General features: G+C 38.5%; 1 protein-coding gene across 3 annotated transcripts in view; it reads left to right on the forward strand.

The window, feature by feature from the left end:
- The window catches only part of LOC124796242 (uncharacterized aarF domain-containing protein kinase 5), a 173,349-nt gene that overhangs the window by 146,258 nt on the left and 4,956 nt on the right, over window positions 1-22,135 (forward strand). Inside the window, exons 9-10 of one of the 3 annotated variants that reach the window (XM_047260333.1) lie at window positions 12,356-12,533; window positions 21,941-22,108. In XM_047260333.1, the coding sequence (XP_047116289.1) occupies window positions 12,356-12,533; window positions 21,941-22,108 (346 nt within the window). Of the gene's footprint in view, window positions 1-12,355; window positions 12,534-21,940; window positions 22,109-22,135 lie in introns of those variants that run through there. The other 2 variants (XM_047260332.1, XM_047260334.1) reach the window with 2 other exon arrangements.

Here is a 22,135-nt window from a genome sequence, read left to right on the forward strand (position 1 = left end):
ACATTTAATCATTGCAAATGTATCCACACTTTATTAGCAGTTACACTATAGAAACATAACAGCAGTGCTGAATGTTGCCTGATTCAGCTAAAAAGCACCAGTTCACACATTTTGTGTTGGAACTTACAACTGCAGACTTCTTAATGCCTAACTTCTTTCTGGTGACCTAGCACTACTGCAGTGTAAATGGAACTGTAGTAGTGATGGCCTTCCAAAAATAAAGTAATATCACAAATTTAAAAAGGAACTAGGATTTTCAGTTAAAAATAATTTATTTGTTCTTGCCCCTGTTTGGTACAATGTTTTCTTGTATTGATAGACATTATTCTCTACAGTCATACTAGAATGCTGTTTCACATGAGAGGACCAAGAATTAGCTAACTGCCACTAAATAATAACATATCGCTTAGTTGTTGCTATATGTATGTATATTTTTAGTTCAGACAATTAATAACTTAAATTATGATGGAATTAGCAATTATGATGGTGTTAGGAATCAGTGCCATGTTGTGTTAACAGTACTTGTGCTACATGCCACTCCACCCAGAGGCAGTTATAACTGAAGATTTACAGTACTAATCTTAAAACTACATTGTATTTCCAATTATCTGTGTGATTTGGAGTTCAAACTTTTAAAGTATGCATGAAACTTGCACACTATAGGAACACACGGTAAAAACTGTGCCATTTGATTCTTATTGTTGTAGATTTGAGAAAAACATCTGATGTGGTGGGGTGAAGTAAAGGATGGAACAATCATCTGAAATGTCAGATCATGTGCTTACTTGGACAGGACAGTGAGTTTGATGAGAGGTGTAATATGGAGACTAATATCAGCACTGTACTCAAATCCCATGCCTTACAAACTTTTGGTGTTCCTGTTTTACTGCATTTCGTCAGAAGAGGATAGGGCACAAAAAAGCCTATGGCATTTGGGTTCTTTGTCTCTTAATAGCTCATCCAGTTGCTGTTGAAGTTGGTGACCATCTGTACAATTTATACTCTCTGACTTCCCCTAGATAACTAGTATGACAATGCAAACATTTTCTTGGAATACTGGTGCAGTTCTTCTTGAATTCTAAGGTTTATCTTTAGAAATATCTTTGTAATGAGGTGGAAATCAACAGCAAGAGGTAATCAGTCAAAAAGAGCACTACTCTTGACTGTTACTAATATGCATATTGGAATACGGTTATGTCAAAAACAAATCACACAGGTGATGTAGAGTCGCCACACTAAGGGGCACTAAACATTAAGCATAATCTGAGAACAGTGGACAGCAACTATTGGTAAGCTGTAATTCTGTGAAACACTCTTAAATCCATGGGATCAAATGGCGCTACAAATTGACTCTTTACAGTATTTGGGCTTGAATTGAATATTTTTCACATTGCATTCCTTTACCAGATGTTTGTTCACTGAGAAAAGTTCAACTTATTAGTTAAAAATTCTTTTGTGGATTCTTTGAAGATGCTAGTTGGTAGAGGTGATATTCATGTATCTCATGGATTACTACACATTTGCTTTTTAGCCTAGTCTCTGAAAGCTTATACTGAATTTTATTCAAAGAGTTTGGGAATGCAGTAGCATGCTTCAACTATAGTCTTGACGGGATGTCACCACTAGCATATTACCCAGAACTGCTGTTGTAGCATGCTAAAATAGGATCCCTACATACTAGAGCTTACAGTGCGCTGATACTGTTTGACATACCATTTAACAGCAGGCTCAAGTTCATCATACTGTGTCATCATGCCTGGCACCATCAGATGTAGTCTTTGTAACCAAATGTGCTCATAGACAATGTACCCTTGCACTTGAAGGTCCCTAAGGACCTCCCTAAGCAAGCCCGTAAGTGGTGAATCTGCCTTGTTTAGGTACTGGAACTCCCGCCCACCCACCCAGCCCCCCCCCCCCCCCCCCCACCCTTGTTACTTTGTGATTAATAATACATAGCATTGTAGGTTGTTGCGCTGGAAGTGCCATTGAAGGTTGCAACTAACAAGAATGTTTTTTGGCATAAAGGATTATGGCTGTACACAAAGCATAATATTCTCGGCTAACTTTGTAAATGGGGACTTAGTAGAAGGCCATCAAGTCTTTTTTCAGTCCATTCTTACACACTTTTTTTTCACTACTAAATCAGAGGAGGCCAAATTATGAAACACAAGAGATATTCTTCACAATATTTTCTGTTGCTGTAAACAACGTAACCAGCTTGAGAGGGGGTGGGGGGGTGGAAAATGGAAAAAAAAAAAACTTCTTTCTCTCTCTCTCGTTCTGGGGTGTTACATGGAACCCTACTGTTACACTTCTTCAGCTTGTTGCAATGTGTGGGTGCCGGAAGTGTACTTTAATCTGTCCAAGCTACTAAATAACCTAATAACCTAAACGGGTTAGTGGTAACTCTTCTGTATTTTAAGTGCAATGTTTGTCTTATACAGCTTCAATTACAGTGATGGGTTAACAGACCTCATTGTACTTTGCAGTTCACATGTGGCTTGCTCTGACACTACCAATCGAGAGACTGACAGTTCTTATAACAACAAGCTGCAACATGCAAAGCATTCTGCTACAGTGAGGGAAGAGAGTTATTTGCCATCGCACCTTGCCAATGTCCGGATCTCACGTGACTTAAGACTTCTGCACAGACATTAAATGAGAGCATGTGTAATGGGACATTCTACACTTAACATCTATCTAACCTCCGTACTCACTTCTCATGAACATCTTTTGTCAGAAGTGGAACATGTTGCCGGCCGCGGTGGCCGAGCGGTTCTAGGCGCTTCAGTCCGGAACCGCGCAACCGCTATGGTTGCAGGTTCGAATCCTGCCTCGGGCATGGATGTGTGTGATGTCCTTAGGTTAGTTAGGTTTAAGTAGTTCTAAGTTCTAGGGGACTGATGACCTCAGATGTTAAGTCCCATTGTGCTCAGAGCTATTTGAACCATTTGGAACATATTATTCCCAAGAATCCCCTTTTACTCTCTCTCTCTCACACACACACACACACACACACTCTCTCTCTCTCTCTCTCTCTCTCTCTCTCTCTCTCTCTCTCTCTCTCTCTTTTGCCTTGTAGACTTTTTACCGTAACTATTCAGTTACAGTTGAGGCTTCAGAGGTTATAAGAAAGAATAGAAAATATATGTTTTATTTTTTACCATAGGAAACATTGTGTACCAATTTTAAAGTTTTCATGTAAATCAGTCATATTTTAAGTTCACTGTTCTCCATTTTAATAGTTCAGCAAAGTTTGTGAGGAACATATTTGTTGAACTGATCTCTTGGATATCTAACTTGATAAATCTTTTAATGGATAGTTTTAAAGTAGCAAGGAAGCAGGCAGCTCCTGCGTACTGTAATTTTGCATATGTTCATATGGTGTTAATGAGGATGTGCGTGTTACCTACAGCTTGATTGAATCGTCCTTTACATCTGTGGTTAATGTTCTTGGTTTCCATTGAGAGAAATGAAGTAGAAATCCTTATATGATCTTAGTGATGTAGGTTTTGTGCCTTCCCTAAATCACTACAGGCAAGTCTTGGGATCGTTATGGTTCCTGCAGTTAGGTATGGCCAATTTCTTCTCCATCCCTTTTCAGCCGGTGTAACATTTCAACTCCAATGACTTTGTTGTCAATAAGATATTAAACTAAAGCCTTCCTTCCTTTTGGTGATATTATTTTAAAGTGCTGGAAGCTGTACCTCTGCTAGATTGGCATCTGGGGCTAATAGAACAAATACCATCCACAGCATCGGCACAGAAGCTTTCCATCATTTCATTCCATCAGGAACTGACTATGAAGCTTTCCTATTAAATCAGTAAAATCCCAATCTCTTCAGCCTTCAGAATTGTACTCATCTGCCAGCAGGGGGCATCTATAAGATTGTTTGAAATTAGTGAAACTATAATGTAGTAGCTTGATTTTCTAATTTCCTGTACTACAGTGGATTGTGTACAGCAGCGTTATCTCCAAAGATTTGCAGCAGCCTGCTATGACATTCCCTGTAGTTTTCTTGTATGTGATATCTTCATTGTTGAGAGTGGGGAATGGGTGGTTTTAGTTGAAAGGGAAAATAACTTGAGGTCTGTCAAGCCAAACCTCTTGGTTATTTACAATGGATGAAGTCTCCCCTGCTCTGTTCAAAACTGGGTGTAATCCTCTGGCGGAAGCACCCTCTTCCCATCTATGGGTCCTTTTCAAGTGAGGTGCCCCACAAATGAGAATTGAATTGATACTGCATTGTACGGTGGAAACTGCCATGTAGTGTGGAGCAACTTTTTTTTGCATGCAAATCTGGACACATATCTGGGTTTTGTTTAAGTTTCTGATCAATTGTACATATGAGACCATGAGGTTTGCAGGAATGAATACCCAATTAATTGTTTTGAGGTGCGAGGTGCCATTATCTGTGGTTAAGATTCATGAAACCTCTCTCTCTCTCTCTCTCTCTCTCTCTCTCTCTCTCTCTCTCTCTCCCCCCCCCTCCCCTCCCCTCCCCTCCCCCCTCCCCCCCCCCTGCCCCCTCGCATTCTCCTAATTTGATGCCACGTGGTGGACAAGAATGCCTAGTCCATGAACTGCAGAAGAAGAAGAAGAAGAATTCTTGCATTCTGAGAAAGTCCTAAATAAAGTCATTTCTCTTAGATCTGGTGCCAGCCAGAGTGGCCGAGTGGTTCTAGGCGCTACAGTCTGGAGCCGCGCGACCGCTACGGTCGCAGGTTCGAATCCTGCCTCGGGCATGGATGTGTGTGATGTCTTTAGGTTAGTTAGGTTTAAGTAGTTCTAAGTTCTAGGGGACTGATGACCACAGTAGTTAAGTCCCATAGTGCTCAGAGCCATGTAGCTCTGGTCTCATGCACATGCACATAAATTTTAAGGAGGATTTGGGTTGCCCTGAATGTTGCAGATTGTGCCCATATTGAACTAGTGAACGACTTCACTGAAAAGCTTGTCTGATCTTTTGACATGTCTTCAGTCTTAAAAATGACACTGAATGCTCTGTTCTTGGCCATACCTCGAGGCTGCTAGTGACTTCTCATTACAGTGTGGTTGTTTCAGATCACATATTTGTGGAAGATAAAAGTAGAGCCTGTGTGATATCTGCAGCAGTAACAAGTCCTGTAACTAAAGCTGCACATATCAATATAAAGTACCCAAACTAGAGAATGTCTTCTGCAATGACAAGTTGCTATATAGTTGTCAGTGATGTGGCATGCTCTGTGGGAAATTTTTCAACATCTCTGTTGACAAATCATTTCCTCCTAATAAGAGCCATGTGTGCACTTGAAGGGGTGCAGCTCACTACTTCAGCACATCGCAAATGTGTTCTATAAGATTTATGTCTGGAAACTACACTTACCTGTCCATGCTATGGGTATCCTGGCCTGTGCAAAATTTATCCACCAGATCAGCTCAATGTGGATGAGCATTATTATCTATGACTAAGAAGTAGCTGCACCTCTGAGAAGTTGGACTAAGGTACCAGGTGGTTATAACTAAAGAGCAGCTACTCGCAAAGGTTCACTGTGGGCAGTAATTATCATGTGGCAGCGAAAAATTGTAGACATTCTAATGTATTAATGCAGAACCAATATACATTGGGGAAAAAATAGTTCCAATTTTGGCCACCAGGTACAAATCTGACACTGTGAATGCAAGAAAGATGTATAGAAATGTTCCTGTATATAACAGATTATGAGTGAGACGTGGGCAGGAAAGGCCAAACAGTGAGAAAGGCCATAATATATACATCGTTATTAACAGCTGTTTACACAATTTCTTCAATGTGAACACCGGAAATGTTGACGAGACGCTGTACAATACCAGATTTGCGCTTGGTCACTAAAATCGGAATTGCTGTAATTTTTTCCCAGTGTAAATTGGTTCTGCATTAATACATTAGAATAGCTACCATATTTCTACCTCAATGAAGTAATAATAATCCTCTAATCACTAACAAAATTGTGAAGCTTTGTCATCTCATAGAAAATCATGCGTCGCTACTCTCAGGATCCCACCGTCAACAAACAGGATTTTGTCACAATTTTTCTGTTGTTGTCCTGGCTCCCACTTTGCCCTCTAGACAAGTATGACAGTGAATCTGTGAAAATTAGGGTTCGAAGTAACCATTTCAGAAAAAGTGTTCAAGTAGCACAGTCAACTGCAGATATTGTTGTTGCATTGCTTCAAGTGTGTGCTGTTGGCTTATGTGTTTCGTGTATTGAAATTGTTGGGACATAGGTTTTAGAAGCTTTTGTATACATAGCCTGCTTGGGTGCAGCTTCATAAATAGTGAATTGATGTAGCCTCATCGTACCATAGGTTGTAAATGTTGGACATTCAGTCTTCATTGTGAGGCTCAGATGTACTGTCTTATGGCTTGCTGTAGTTGAATGCATGATTAACAAGTCAGGATGCATTGTAGGTTAATGGCAAAGGGATTAATTTGGTATCGTGTAGTTCCATGATAACAGATTGAAGTTTTACTCACCCTACTGCTGTCTGGAGTCATCAACAAGAATGACTTCCCTGAACATGAACATGACATCACTTGCTATATCATCTCATAATATGACTTCCTAGTATGTATGAATGATAAGTCATCTCCATTCTGATGCAGGTAGCTGATGTGTGAAACACTATATGCAAATATCATATGTGATATTGGATGGATAGCCATAGTACATGATTTGAGTCTGTTAGTCCATTTTGTGTAGATACCATTAAAAACTAATGCTTATTATGTCCAGCTTGCCTGAAATGATGAGCAATGGCATTCTCCCGATAGATACAAGTATATCGTACTGGGGCCTACAGTAACCTAAAGTTTCAAGCATTTAATGCACACCTCATCTTTTGCAGCCTGTACCAACCTTGAACAGCTCTCACTTATTAAGCAGTATGTACAGGGTGTACTTCCGCTGCTCGTGGTCTCGCGGTAGCGTTCTCGTTTCCCGAGCACGGGGTCACGGGTTCGATTCCCGGCAGGGTCAGGGATTTTTCCTGCCTCGAGATGACTGGGTGTTGTTGTTGTCGTCTTCATCATCATCGTTCATCCCTATCACAGTCGAAGGAAGGCAATGGCAAACCACCTCCACTAGGACCTTGCCTAGTAAAGTGATGGGGGTCTCCCGCATTGTTCCCCTATGCTCTGTAAAGCAGCATGGGACTTCATTTCCATTTTTCCATTACAGGGCGTACATAAAGTCCAGGAACACTTTCAATTATTTATTGCACAAGAACCAAACATTGTTCAGATATGATACATGTGTCATTTTGATGATGAAGAGAAACCGTGAAAGGTTTTTCATGTATACCACCACAGCATAGTTTGGTAATTTGCCAATAGTCAGCACTAGTTGCAAATGTGGCGAGTTCAGGTGTGGAGCGACCTTTCTGTGTGTTGGAGTTTGACAAAAACAAGTGTGCTACAGCTGTTCAACGGGTGTTTAGAACCAAGTGTGGTAAGAAGCCACCAACAAGGAAGGCCATTTATCACTGGCACAACAAATTTGTTACGAAAGGTTGCTTGTGCCCGGCAAAGAGAAATTGACGTCTCAGTGTGAGTTAAGTGAATGTGGAGCACGTACGAGAGACATTAATAAGGAGTTCAAAGAAATCGGTGTGTCGTACATACCGTGAACTCGAAATGGCTCCAATGACAGTGTGGAAAGTCCTGTGACAGAAACTGTCTATGAAAACATTCAAATCATGAAGTTCGTGGGTACCTGAAAACGGAGCTGCCGCATCGATAGATCGGCCATGCTACAGAAGGGGACAGCTGTTTCATGAAATGGCCTGCCTGATCACCAGATCTCACTCCATGTGACTTTTTTCTGTGAGGACACATTAAAGATCTGGTGTATGTACCATCTCTACCACTTGATGTAGCAGAGCTCTGGGAGAGAATATGGGAAGTGACTGCCACAGTCGACGATGCTATGCTGGGATGGGTATGGCAAGAATTGGATTACTGTATTGACATCTGCTGGGTCACTCGTGGTTCGCACATCAAATGTTTGTAAAATGAACTTTAAGAGTTCTCTTCAAAATGAAATATGTAAGATATCTGTACAATGTTTAGTTCTTGTGCAATAAATAATGGAAAGTGTTCCCGGACTTTATATACATCCTGTATTTTGCCCGACACTTCATCTCTGGCTGCCATTTTTCATCTACTGCTGTATAAAAGTTTCATCTAGACTTCTCCATATATTACAATCTTACTTTGTCCTACTGGTTTTCTGAAGTAATTAACCCATCTTGTGTTAGTTGACTTTCTATGTTATTTCTTTCCATGTAGGAAATGTCTGCATGTGCTATGCATCACAGTGAATTTGTGCAGTTTCTGTATGCTGATTTTACGTAGTCAATAAACAACAAGTGAATGTGTGGATGTTTTCATAGCATTTTTGATGCCATTTGGAACAAACAAAATGAATTGTGACTTGTTTATTCATTGATGAAAAGAGTAAGTGGTAAGAAAATTGTGCACAATGAGAGCTGTAAACATTATAGATATACTGAATGAAACTGAAGTGAAACAATGTGAACATCATTCCATTGCGAGCAAAATTTTCGTCTTCCCAATAGCAGTCAATACACTGATTACTGATGTAACATGAAAGAATGCACTGTGTAGCACTGTTTATATACTGACGATGTAATTTATATTACAATGTGACAATAGTGACAGTTCATGATGTTACCGTATTTACTCGAATCTAAGCCGCACTTTTTTTCCGGTTTTTGTAATCCAAAAAACCGCCTGCGGCTTAGAATAGAGTGCAAAGCAAGTGGAAGTTCTGAAAAATGTTGCTAGGTGCCGCCACAACTAACTTCTGCCGTCAAATATATGTAGCGCTACAGAGGCATCCTTTGTAGGCACAAAGATAAATACTGGCGCCAAAACCTATGCGTCAGTAAATAAAACTTAAAAAAAAAAATTGGAAGACGAGCTTTTTTTCTCCACCCGAGTTTCGACCACTGCATTTTCATACATTATCCAACAAAGTAAATACAAATTCCGTATTGTTTATCTTCGAATGTAGCAGAATTTCAATGTACTACGAAAATCCGACTGGCAAGACTGGGATTTTTGTCAATATGGCCAACTCTACGTTCTGAATTTTTTCCTACCTTTGAGAAGAGATGGTTGCTAATAGGAACCTGATGAAATGTGAATCACATGCAGTATTCTCTTCACCATAAGAATAATACGAATATAAACATTTTGCCATGTATTCTTTCGTGTTTGCTTCTATCTCATTTAAATCCTGTCTGCCTAATAAACTACGAAACTAGAGTGAGACAACAGCAAACGTGGAAGAATATACGTACTGTGTCATGTTTATATTCGTATTACTCTTATGCCTAATAGTGATACAGTCAGAAATGAAGCACGGCAACTGACTAGATTTTTAAATCTAAGATGACTAATTTCTGTGCAGAATTTGATGTACTAAAGAAGCGGCTGCAAAGATTTTCAAACGGAGAAAAATTTTCGCCAAACTCTCGTTCAGAACATGTTCTATCATACGCAGTTTATTATTTGGTTCTTGTTGATCATTATCAAAGAAAGCACCAGTGTAAGTAACAACAAATAGCAGTCTCTTGCCATTGTTTTGCTAATGAGACGATTCCTCTCTTTTCTTAATTGTAGGCGGCGGTAGCGCGCACAAAAGCAAGCCATGCCGCGAGCAGCGACAGGCCGTAAACATGCACTATCAGAATGCGATAAACAATGCATGACACAGTATAGTAATGCATTTTCAGCTTAGAGTGACTGACGTAAACACCTATAACATAGAAAACGGCACTTATCAGATCAAAGCAAAATAAGCAATCGATTCAAACCAGACGAAGCGCGTGAAAAAGGAAGGGTATCCGTATAAATATGGACGGAGCGCCTGACGCATAGCAATCGCTACCTGGTAAAGCTTAACTGCTAAGCTTACAACTCGAACCAAACTACTGTAGCTGTATCGTCATTCATTCGACCTAAATTGTGTCTCATATTACAATGGACCAACTTTGTTACGATTTGGAGGTTCGGCCTAAAACTTTTCTCTCCCCTTGAATTTCGAGGCTCAAATTTCAGGTGCGGCTTAGATTTGGGATTTTTTTTTTTCCTTTATTTCGAGGCTCATTTTTCAGGTGCGGCTTAGATTCGAGTGTGGCTTAGATTCGAGTAAATACGGTATTATCTGACATCAGTGATTTTATATTCATCTAATATATTACGATGTGACAACAGAGACAGATTCATGATTTTATTATCTGACATCAGTGATTTTATATCCACCTAATATGGTGCTGTAAATGCTTTTAAGAACCTGATGACGGTCAGTCAACGGAAAGTGGTTGTATAAATGAAGATTGTGTCAGCAGCTAAAAAGTGGCAACCATGATATTTTTCAGAGTGAATAAAACATTTGTAAAAAGTCTTATTTGATCGCTTCTGTTTTCAAGCACACGTTATTATCCTTCATTGCATGACTGCACTGATTACGTTGTTTGATGTGTGCTTTTTCTGTGGATTGTAGCTACAGGGTGGACAAAATACAACTGGCCTGGAAGATATTTACAATAAGACTGGAGCAATGCTTTCTGACAGTTATGGTTTTTTTCACCACATGTTTTGTGTAATTTTGCTACAAAGTTCTACACTGCAGACTTTGCTGGAGGTTTTGGCAAAACACTTCCAGTCTTGAAACTTTTGTCCAAACAGTTCTGCAGATTTTCCTCAAATTATGCTTTTTGTTGTGTTAAACTGGTCACTAAAAACGCCTTCTTTTCCCACTTACTCAAATGTATTGACACAGCAAAGTACTCATGACACGGCATGTGGAAGATGTGCATGCACAGACATGTGACAGAAATTGATTGGTGCATCGAAATCATGGTTTCCGACATTTTCTCTGATGGACAGTTTGCCTGTTGATTAACGAAGGCCAGTTCTGTGTCAGTCGTATAAATATTTTCTGGATCAGCTTTATGATGAGATTTCCATAGGGTACCTACCAATTAGGGCCTGTACCAATGTATCATATTTCATTTTCACACATTGTCTTGTGTGTGTGTGTGTGTGTGTGTGTGTGTGTGTTTTGCATAATGTTTAGAGTGGGTATTGCCTTCAGTGCCACAACACACACACACACACACACACACACACACACACACACACACACACACACACACACAAGTCCTATGCTGTTAGACATTAGTAGAATTATTTTAGTTTCACTTGATTTGTTGTGCATGGACACATCTTTTGATAATTATGCAGAATATGTATTTGAAACTTCCTGCAGGTTAAAACTGTGTGCCGGACTGAGACTTGAACTCGGGACCTTTGTCTTTCGCGGGCAAGTGCTCTACCATCTGAGCTACCCTAGCACGACTCACGACACTTCCTCACAGCTTCAATTCCGCCAGTACCTCATCTTCTACCTTCCAAACTTCATAGAAGCTCTCATTCTGGAAACATCCCCCAGGCTGTGGCTAAGCCATGTCTCTGCAATATCCTTTCTTCGAGGGGTGCTAGTTGTGCAGGTTCGCAGGAGAGCTTCTGTGACGTTTGGAAGTTAGGAGACGAGGTACTGGCGAATTGAAGCTGTGAGGACATGTCATGAGTCGTGCTTGGGTAGCTCAGATGGTAGAGCACTTGCCCGCGAAAGGCAAAGGTCCTGAGTTCGACTCTCGGTCTGGCACACATTTTTAATCCATCAGGAAGTTTCATATCAGCACACACTCCACTGCAGAGTTAAAATTTCAGTATAGATTTTTTTTGTCTATTTTTTTCATTATCAATGGCAAAAATGAGCTGAAGTCTGATTCTGAACTTTGAATTCGCTAAATATTTTTTTGTCCATATATTGTAATATGTTTTTGTCTGTATTTGTATTTTGTTTTGTATTCACCTGTAAAATGTGTTGTCCATTTTCCTCATGTTTGCAAGATTGCCATTTTAAACCATTCTTCTTTGCAAATTTGTCCTATCTTTCAAGTAAACTTCCAAAATAAACCTGTAATTGTTCATGGAGATGATATCTGATGCTACATCATTAGCCAAAATCAGCACTGTTAACAGTTTCTGTAGGACTTAACCATTAATCAATTCTTTTTTAAATACCGAATTAGCAGTGACAGCTCTTCAAAAGAAACCTGTAAGTTAACAAAAAAAGTGTATTCACTTCCAAATTTTAGTATTTTATACACCTCCTCTCTGTACTCATGGAATTTTTATTTACTTTTTTTTTTAATTTTTTGTGACAAATAATTGAGCTAAAAATGTTAACATTGGTGACATATAAGATTCAGTATAATTTGCCTTATTATTTATTACAGACTATGAACAGTTATCTGAAATTCTAACACAGAGGCCACTAAGGATGTCAAACTATGTATTGAAAGTGAGTCTTAGTGATGATGATATGAAATACATGACAGAAGTAGCTCGTAAAAAATTTGACAAAATAATGACAGCTCTCCGAACGATGCCAAACTCTATGCTATTAGTAATCCGGTATGTTGGCCTTAATGTGTAACAATTTTTTTATAATGTCATTAGACATTAATTTGTGTATAAAGACGTTCTAGCAATGGGTATTATATCTACATCGAGAAATAAATTTTTATGTTTCTTTTGATGAAGTGAAATGAATTTGAATTAAGTAATGACAATTATGACTTTGTTTATTGGTTTACATATTACTATGTTTATTTATCATTGCAAATGTTCTCACATGGGAGTTGTAGATATCATAGCATTAGTCTTCCTTCTTGTTTTTTGCTTTCAATAATGTTCTGTGATGTTGTAAGCAAACTGGACATGAACATGGAAGTGCAGTAATTAATTTTTCATTTGAACTTAGCTTATTATTTCCAAGAGGTTACAGATAAAGAGCTGGAGGGGGCAAGATATATTTTCTATAGTCGTCATCTGAACAGAGAATACTATATTGAAATTTTTAACTCTTTCTGATGAGAAATCATATGTGTGTGAGGTTTATTGTGATGTGGACTAGCTTTTTGCAGTTTTGATGAGAGAATAGTTGGTAGCAGAGTGATCCTTAAAAAAAGGTAGGTAGGGAGGTATGTAGGTAGGTAGGTACAGATATGTGGAAGAGTTGAGCAGTCACATCATCTGGCAAAGATTTGTCCCTTGTCATTTGTAGCTACAAGCAAGCAGGACAGCCATTTCTGTTGTGTACAACATTTTTATTGTTTTTGGAATGAAGGAACATGAAATACCTTCTGAAATTTTGACTAGAATCTGTGCACACATTGCTGATGCTGTCCTACCTGTCACCCAAGTCAAAGGGAACCAACAATTTTTCAGTGGTTATGATGTTGTTGTACCTTTGTACCTAAAACTCACTAAAGCCATCTGCAGTTGAGTATCATTAATGAAAATATAGTTGCTGTTCCAAACGTTTTAGAACATGATCAATTGAATTTATGTTCTAAGGGTCTCATTTGAGGTTGATTTGCCCATTGCAAGTGTCAACGGTGTTCTAAGGAAATATATTAGTTGTCCCAAGATGTCAGCATAATGGGTCCCGCATCATTTTTGAGAGGCATAATGAAATATTCTTTTAGTGTTTTTAGTCAATTTTAGGGAGAAGGAGAGGAATCTTTGTAGCAGATTGCAAATTGCTCTAATATACAGTATAACACTAAATACTGGAGGACTTTTAGATTGTACAACCAGTGTTATGCCTCACTGTTGGTCAAACAATTTCTGTGCCCAACCACCTAGTCTGATGGTGACTTTTAGTGGCATTCACGCACTTGCATTCTTTGTGGCTAATATCCCAGAAAAGTGCTCACTGCATCACACCATGAAGAACAGTTTCACAAATATCTTGCAGACTCTAACAATGGTGTCTGTTAATAAAATGATTACTGTGTTGTCTGTAATACAACTTTTATCAGGCCCAAGTGACTGGATGCAAAAGATTCTTTGCATTAATATCACACACACAAATTAAAAACAAAAAAATGTTTTGGGGCTTTTGCTACTAATTTAGCTTGGTTACATAAAATTGTGATGGCAAGCATTATAATTGTCATTGTTACGGACAAGTTAATTTGTTGAGTACCAGTTACACAGTGTCCCAGCCAGTTCATGAAAAATGTTGTTCATTCTCGAAAAATTCCACTGTTGGTATTAGCATTTTGATTAGTTCCAATGCTTGTATTTGATGCAAATGCAGTGTAAAACAGTTCAATTTAACATATTTGTTAAAAGGAGTTAAGTCCAGGACTTTCTTATGTAATGTCTGCATCTACATCCAAACTCCACAAGCCACTGTATGGTATGTGACAGAGGGTAACCTGTACCATTATTAGTCATTTTCTTCTCTGTTCCACTCACAAATAGAGTGAAGGAGAAATGACTGTTTATGTGCCTCCTTATGAGCCATAATCTCTCTAATCATATTTTCATGGTCTGTACGCAAAAAGTACGTTGACAGCAATAGAATCCATCTACAGTCAGCCTCAGATGCTGGTTCTCTAAATTTTCCCAATAGTGCTCCACGAAAAGAACGTTGCCTTCCCTTCAGTGATTCCCATTTGAGTTCCCGAAGCATTTACTTAATACTTGCATGTTGTTCAAACCCATCCGTTACAAATCAAGCAGCCCACTTCTGAATTACTTCAATGTCTTCCTTTAATTTGAGCTTGTGCGGATCCCAATCAAAAAGTACTCAACAATGGGTTGCATAAGTGTCCTGTATGTGGTCTGCTTTACAGATGAACCACACTTTCTTAAAATTCTCCTAATAAACCAAAGTTGACCATTCCCTTTCCCTATCACAGTCCTTATGTGCTCATTCCACTTTGTATTACTTTGCAGTGTTATGTCTAGATATTTAATTGACGTGTCATGATTTTTTCCATACACCACAGGATCATCAGCAAATAGCTGCAGATTGCTGCTTACCCTGTTTGCCAGATCTTTTATGTGTACAGAAAATAACAGCAGTTCTATATAACCCTTCTGCCAGTAGGTGCATTATATCGAAGTTATTATTGATGGAAGTTTGCAACATCCCACATGATCGGGCAGTGTATACCTGCCTTACGAGCCATGTAGGTATTAGAGCTTCACACAGTATTGTGCCATCTGTCTTACTTCATACCACAGTATGCTAATAATTTCATTGTCTTGCATATCAAAGTTGCTCCACCTGCTGACAATGATGCTTACTGGATGCAGTAAAAACTTTCTAACTGCTGCAGAATTACATTTTTCATTATAAGCCTTGGCAGTGACAGTAACTAGTTCTTGTAGGAATCGTTTCAATTGTTTTTATGATCATCTCTGCCACATTTGCTTCATGTATCGGGAGTAAAATGGCACAGTCATTAAGGCAGTGGACATGCGATAAGGGGAACAGGATTCAAACCCCTGTCAGGCTGTCCGAACTTATGTTTACTCTTATTTTCGTCAATTTCTGCGGGAATTGAAAAGGACAAAACCTGTTTCTTCTGTCATCCTTGTCCAGTTCCATCTCTAATAATACTACCACTGACAGCACATTAAACTATAACTTACTTATTATTTAGTTTGTACTTGGAGGTAGCCTTCTGTTAGGCTATTTTAAGGCAAATAACACCATTCTTGAAGAAATGTTTGTAGTTGAATTGTAAATATTATTATTTTAAAATTACTTGACTTGTAATTAAAATCTCATTAAATGATTTTAAACTAATAAATATAGAAAAAAATTGTGTCTCTTACAAATACAAAGTGATCCCTAAAGGGCTGTGGAAACTAGTTTTTGGAATCATATGTTCCTTCATTCATTAAAACTGGGGAAGTACAGCGGAAGCACATCATTGAAAGATATGTGGAAAAATGCTCAGTACTCCTTGGCTGTGTTTTGCCAGATGAACAGCACAGGTTCTGAAAGATAGTGTTTTAGTTTAGTTTTGTACAAATGCCTGTCTTTTTTCATGTGCTAGCACTTCCTCAAAATTATGTTCTTGGACCCATTGAGATATATGTCATTAATTGCATGTGATGTTTAAGATTTAGGAAGACTTGTTGCTTGATAGGGACTTTTAGATTCTTCTTTTGAAAAGCTAAGTGTGTTAATGACGATGCTACGCCAAACCTATATAGTAGTCTGTGTTTGCAATTTTTAGAAGTGAGAAACTTGTAGTACCTCAGGTGCATTTGACATATACTTGGTATGGCTATTATGTGTAAAAGTGCCACAAGTGAATTTTACATATACTTCGGACGGCTGTCATGCATAAATGACAAAATATAAAAAAAAATTTGAAGACTAGCAGATATGGCAGAGGACTTTAAGGGGAAAGAGACATTTCTACTGCTGCATTGCAGTTGGGCAAGACATTTGGTCAATACCATCTTCTCATTTGAAGTGTTCTGTATAAAATGATAAGAGCTTCACATATGATTACGTAAGCATTTCACTGTATCAAAGTTAGACTGTTTGTGGAAACTTGTAAAGCCAGAAACAAAGCCAGCCTGTACAAAAAGGCCTATAGGCCACCTGCTGGCAGCATTTCTTTTCAGCTATTTCACTCTTAGTTGGTCTTCTGTTTCTGTTATTATGTTAAGTCATTGATAGCATTCTCCATTTCCTAATTACTCAGACACACATATCCAGATCTCTTATGTGAAGCCAATTTTCCTAAAAATACTCATATTTTGGTGTTGTTATTACAGAATATTAAAAATTAGTTAATTTGTTTCACTTGTGTGTAGATAATGATGATCTATCATTATCCTTGATTAATAATGTGGAAAGAAATGGATTGCTACTTACCGTAAAGAAGACATGTCAAATCACAGACAAGCACAATTAAGACATTCACATATAGCTTTTGGCATAGCCTTTGTCAGTAAGAGAGAGTTACACATGCACCATTCACACACACTAGCAAGCACACATGCACATTAACTCCAGCATCTCAGGCCGGAATATGGCTGGCTGTATTCCAGCCTGAGATTCTAGAGTTGGCAGTCATGTGTCCATGATGTGTGCTTGCTTGTGTATGTGAATGGTGTGTATTTGTGTGTGTCTTTTACTGATAAAGGCTATAGTCGAAAGCTAAATGTGAGTGTCTTTTAATTGTGCCTGTCTGTGACTTGATGTGTCTTCTTTACAGTAAGTAGCAATCTGTCTTTTCCTACATAGTTGATATCCGTACCTGGAGTTTCCAGTGTTTGATTATCTCTGATTATTAATTCGCCTTAAGCAGTTGGCACCTTTCACATGTATAATGGTTTTCTTTTATTTAATGAAAGAAAAAATTGAAATATGGCACTGTCGTGAAAAAGCAATTTCCCCATTTCGATATTACAAAATACTGCTTCAGTGAACATAAGCCACACACAGTTACAGACTGTCATGAAGTTATTTGAATTATTAACAGCGTGCTAATGTACTAGCTGTTGCTGTAGCTGTGTGCCGTAATCTGTTTGTGGTATAAGGATGCATTGTTACATGAGGAGGCCTACTTACTTCCAGCAAAATAGTCATTATGACAATGCACAAATTAATGAAACCGGCATACAAGAAGTAAAACTTGATGGTTCACATATTGCAGAGGGAGGGACTTGAATGTCCAGAGAAATGGAATTCAAGTACATACATCTACACCTAAAAATATACTTCAGAGGCCACATTGCATGGTATGGCAGAGGCTAATTTGAATCGTTATTAGACACTTTCTCGATTATTTCAAGCATGAATGAAGCCAGGGACGAAATAACTGTAAACTCGTCACAGTATGCGCACTCAGCTATCCTACGTTATTGCTGTGGTCCTTATGCGTCATTCTTGACTACTAGCTCTCTAAATTTATCCAACAGGATTCTGCGAGAACATTATCACCTTTTGTCCTAGAAATTCTGATTCAATTTCTCTACATATAGACTGTATGTATTGCTTGTGAGTCTAGTACCAAATCTTTGATTTACGCTGAAGAGCCAAGGAAACTTGTATACCTGCCTAATATCGTGTAGGGGGCCCACGAACATGCAGAAGTACCGCAACACAACATGCCATGGACTCGACTAATGTCTGAACTACTGGTGGAGGGAACTGACGCCATGAATCTTGCAGGGCTGTCCATAAATCTGCAAGTGTATGAGAGGGTGGACATCTCTTCTGAACAGTATGTTGCAAGGTATCCCAGATATGCTCAATATTGTTCATGTCTGTGGAGTTTGGTGGCCAGCAGAAGTGTGTAAACTCAGAAGAGTGTTCCTCGAGCCACTCTGTAGCAATTCTGGATGTGTGGGGTGTCATATTGTCCTTCTGGAATTGCCCAAGTCCATCGGAGTGCACAATTGACATGAATGGTTGCAGGTGATCAGACAGAATGTTTACGTACATGTCGCCTGTCAGAGTCGTATCTAGATGTATCAGAGGTCCTATATCAGTCCAACTGCACACGCCCCACACCATTACAGAACCTCCACCAGCTTGAACAGTCACCTGCTGACATACAGGGTCCATGGATTCATGAGGTTGTCTCCATACCCGTACACGTCCATCTGCTCGATACAGTTTGAAACGAGACTCGTCTGACCAGGCAACATGTTTCCAATCATCAACAGTCCAATGTTGGTGTTGACAGGCCCAGGCAAGGCGTAAAGTTCTGTGTGGTGCAGTCATCAAAGGCACACGAGTGGGCCTTCGGCTCCAAAAACCCATACCGATTATGATTCGGAGAATGGTTTGCACTCTGACACTTGTTGATGGCCCAGCATTGAAATCTGCAGCAATTTGCAGAAGGGTTGCACTTCTGTTGCGTTGAACGATTCTCTTCAGTCGTTGTTTGTCCCATTCTTGCAGGGTCTTTTTCTGGCTGCAGAGATTTGATGTCTTACAGGATTCCTGATATTCACAGTACACTTGTGAAATGATTGTACAGGTAAACTTCCACTTCATCGCTACCTCGGAGATGGTGTGTCCCATCGCTTGTGTGCTGACTATAACACCACATTCAAACTCACTTAAATCTTGATAACCTGGCATTGTAGAAGCATAACTGATCTAACAACTGCGCCATCACTTGTTGTTTTATATAGGCACCATATTCTGCCTGTATTTGAATACGCATGCGTATACCAGTTTCTTTGGCACTTTCGTGTATTTAGTGTCTGCTGTCATGCTGACTGTATAAGAACTCCCAATACATGAGTGCTACTCTATAATTGGTGACATTAGCTTTTTACAGTTTACCAGACCCCAATCTACAAAACTTGAGTTTTGTATTTGCTTTCCCTGCTTTGCATTTTCGCATTTGGTATCACTTTAGACTATAATCTGCAGCTATTTAAGTGATGTTACAAACTTCAGAAGTTTATCGCTCATTATGTAATCAATTTCTGTCAACTTCCCTCTCTTTTCTATGGGCATTACCTTCCATTTCTCTGTATTAGGGGAGAGCTGCAGTGCATAACACCGAGTGGAAATACTGCCTATGCTTTCTGTACTTCTTTACAATAATTCCGCGACAATACTTTTCTGTAGACAACAGAATTGTCAGTGATTAATCTGATAGTGCTTTTGACCTAATGTGATAAATCATTCATGTATTTTTTGAACATAAACAGACTTGTTGTGCTTCCTTGGTGACAATCAGTGTCACTTTTGTTTCTGTTGTTCTGTCCAGTGTAATATTCTGTTATCTATTAGTCCCTATTTCTTTGAGCTGATCACACATTTGCATAAAAATTGAATCAGATTTCATCTTACTCATTCGAAAATGTAGACAGACAGAACCTACATGTTCTTCTTTATGTTAAATAGTGTGTGTGTGAAAAAGGTAAACTGTGTTTCAGACATTTTGTTTTTCCTGAGACCTTGCATGTTATTTGGAAGAAGTGTCTTTTTCTCCAGCAACATTATAATGCCTGAGTATGAAAAGTGGCCTAAGATCCAGCTGGCATTACTTGCCAGTAGGGATACTGGCAAGTAATTTTCCACATCCATTTATTTTACCCATTTTATAAACAGAAGTGACATGAACTTTGGCCAATCATATAGGACCATTTATTTTCAATAAACATGATCTAGGAAATTATCAATTTAGGAAAATAGCAATTGTGCAAAGTAGATCAATGTAAAATGGAAAAGGAATATCATTAATGCCTCGTTAACTTTGAGTCTCTGCCTAAAAGAACAAGAAATGGCATGTTCAAAATTGTAATCCATTAACATATGCTTAAATATGCTATTAGAGACTAATTTATCTGACACTAGGAAAAATAAAATGAGCTACTAATTCTTCTGAAACTTAATAATATGTATAAAGTGAAGTAATAAAATTCAGATGGATATGAATGAAGACACTTTATGCAGTGTCTCTCTATGAGGTGCATCATTAAACAAACAATATTGCATAGTTTGTAAACATTTTAATTATAAGCCTTTAGAAACTAGTGGAAAAATGTAGGTAAGGTAAGTACAGATTTACGTACTATATGCATTTGCCCACAGTAACTGCACACAAGTAAGAAGTCAGCAACCAAATGATATTTCATAACTAATCTGGTCCTTTCAGACTCTCCTCTACCTGGAGTGTCTCTTTGGTGACTTCCTTACCTAACATTCAGAATAGTATACTTTTTTTCCAAATTTTTCCTCTCTCTTTCCAGATGAAGGAACATTACAATTCTAAAAGACGGTGTGTACCAGTTTGCTGTTGCTCCCTGGTCAACAGTGTTCCCCTTCTCTCTTCTCCCTTATATTTAGTGCCATTTTGAAGATTGTTTACATAAATGATTATGGAAATGGTAATGATTTGGCAAACCCAACTGTAACAATAATTTTTGTTTTTTCAATAAATAATTTTATTTCTGAGGATGTGTTGAAAACGGGGAAACAGAACTTGTCCTAAAAACAAAACAGTGGCAGAAAAAACTATATAATATCAGTGAATATGATAAAATTTGTAGAGGTAACAACTTGCTGTACAGAGAAAGTGGGGAGGTATTGGCTAAGTACATAAACAAGGAGTTGAATCCATTATTTCTATTCTAATTTGTTCTTTTTTCCAGTATCACATTAACAGTGATGAAAGGCATTTTTGTGGCAACAGATAATTATATTGGTTATACAAAAAATTGAAGGCCATTACTACTCATCTAACACTGGAATGGAGGATGAAGAGGAGGAGGAGGATCATCCTCTGACCAGTGGCATTATACATATTATACCTGGATCATAATTTAAAAAATGTTTGACACTAGGCTGTTTACAGTATGGCTACAGTAGCAACAAACAGTCAGATCATGCACTTGGTCACACCTAGTGTTCTGTTCACTGCCTTTATATTGCTACCCTACCTCAGATGATGATTACCACTATTTTTCTGCAGAGTAAGAATGTGACCACTAATGTAATGTGCTCTGTTCCCCTGTGCAGCATGTCCATTTTACACAACAGAATGTCTAAAGCCAGTAGTGAAAGAGAGACAGAAAAGTTTTACAGTCCTTCAAAGGAAATTCAGTACTGTGAATTTGCCAGAAGTGTCCTGGTCATACTGCATGTGTGAGGTGACAACGAACAGAAAAAACTGATGTTTTCTGTGCTCAACTGTCAACCACTTTGCCGTTTCGATACAAGTGTAGCTCAAATGAAAAATGGAAATTTGAAAGATTTGAGAATCCATTCTCCCTCTCCTCCTCTCCTCTTTTTACCATTCATATGTTCAGTTTTAAGGTGCATGGTGATTTTCCTACCACTAGTTAAAACTTCATTTTGAATACATTATATACGTGACACTTTTTTCTGGGTGCCACATTTTTGTGTGTTATGTTCTATTTTTTTGTCCACTGTTCTGTCCTGAAGGTTAATTTCTGATGTAGTTTTTATAGTTTTCTAATGATCTGAGTGTTGTCATTTGTCATTACATTTTATCTTATCTCAATTGCAGGAACATAAACACAATAAGAGCAATAGCAAAAGAGCATGGCGATCCTGTTGACCGCTACACTGTGATGGCTAGAAGTGCAACTCAAGGTGCCTTTAAATTTGAAGGAGCTGGCCTCTCCCATAAAGTCTTGGCCTTCAGAGAAAGGACATCTTTTGAAATGAAATTATGGTGAGATAACAAGTGTTTTATTCTCAG

Source organism: Schistocerca piceifrons, chromosome 4 (assembly GCF_021461385.2).
Source record: "Schistocerca piceifrons isolate TAMUIC-IGC-003096 chromosome 4, iqSchPice1.1, whole genome shotgun sequence".
Taxonomy (NCBI): domain Eukaryota; kingdom Metazoa; phylum Arthropoda; class Insecta; order Orthoptera; family Acrididae; genus Schistocerca; species Schistocerca piceifrons.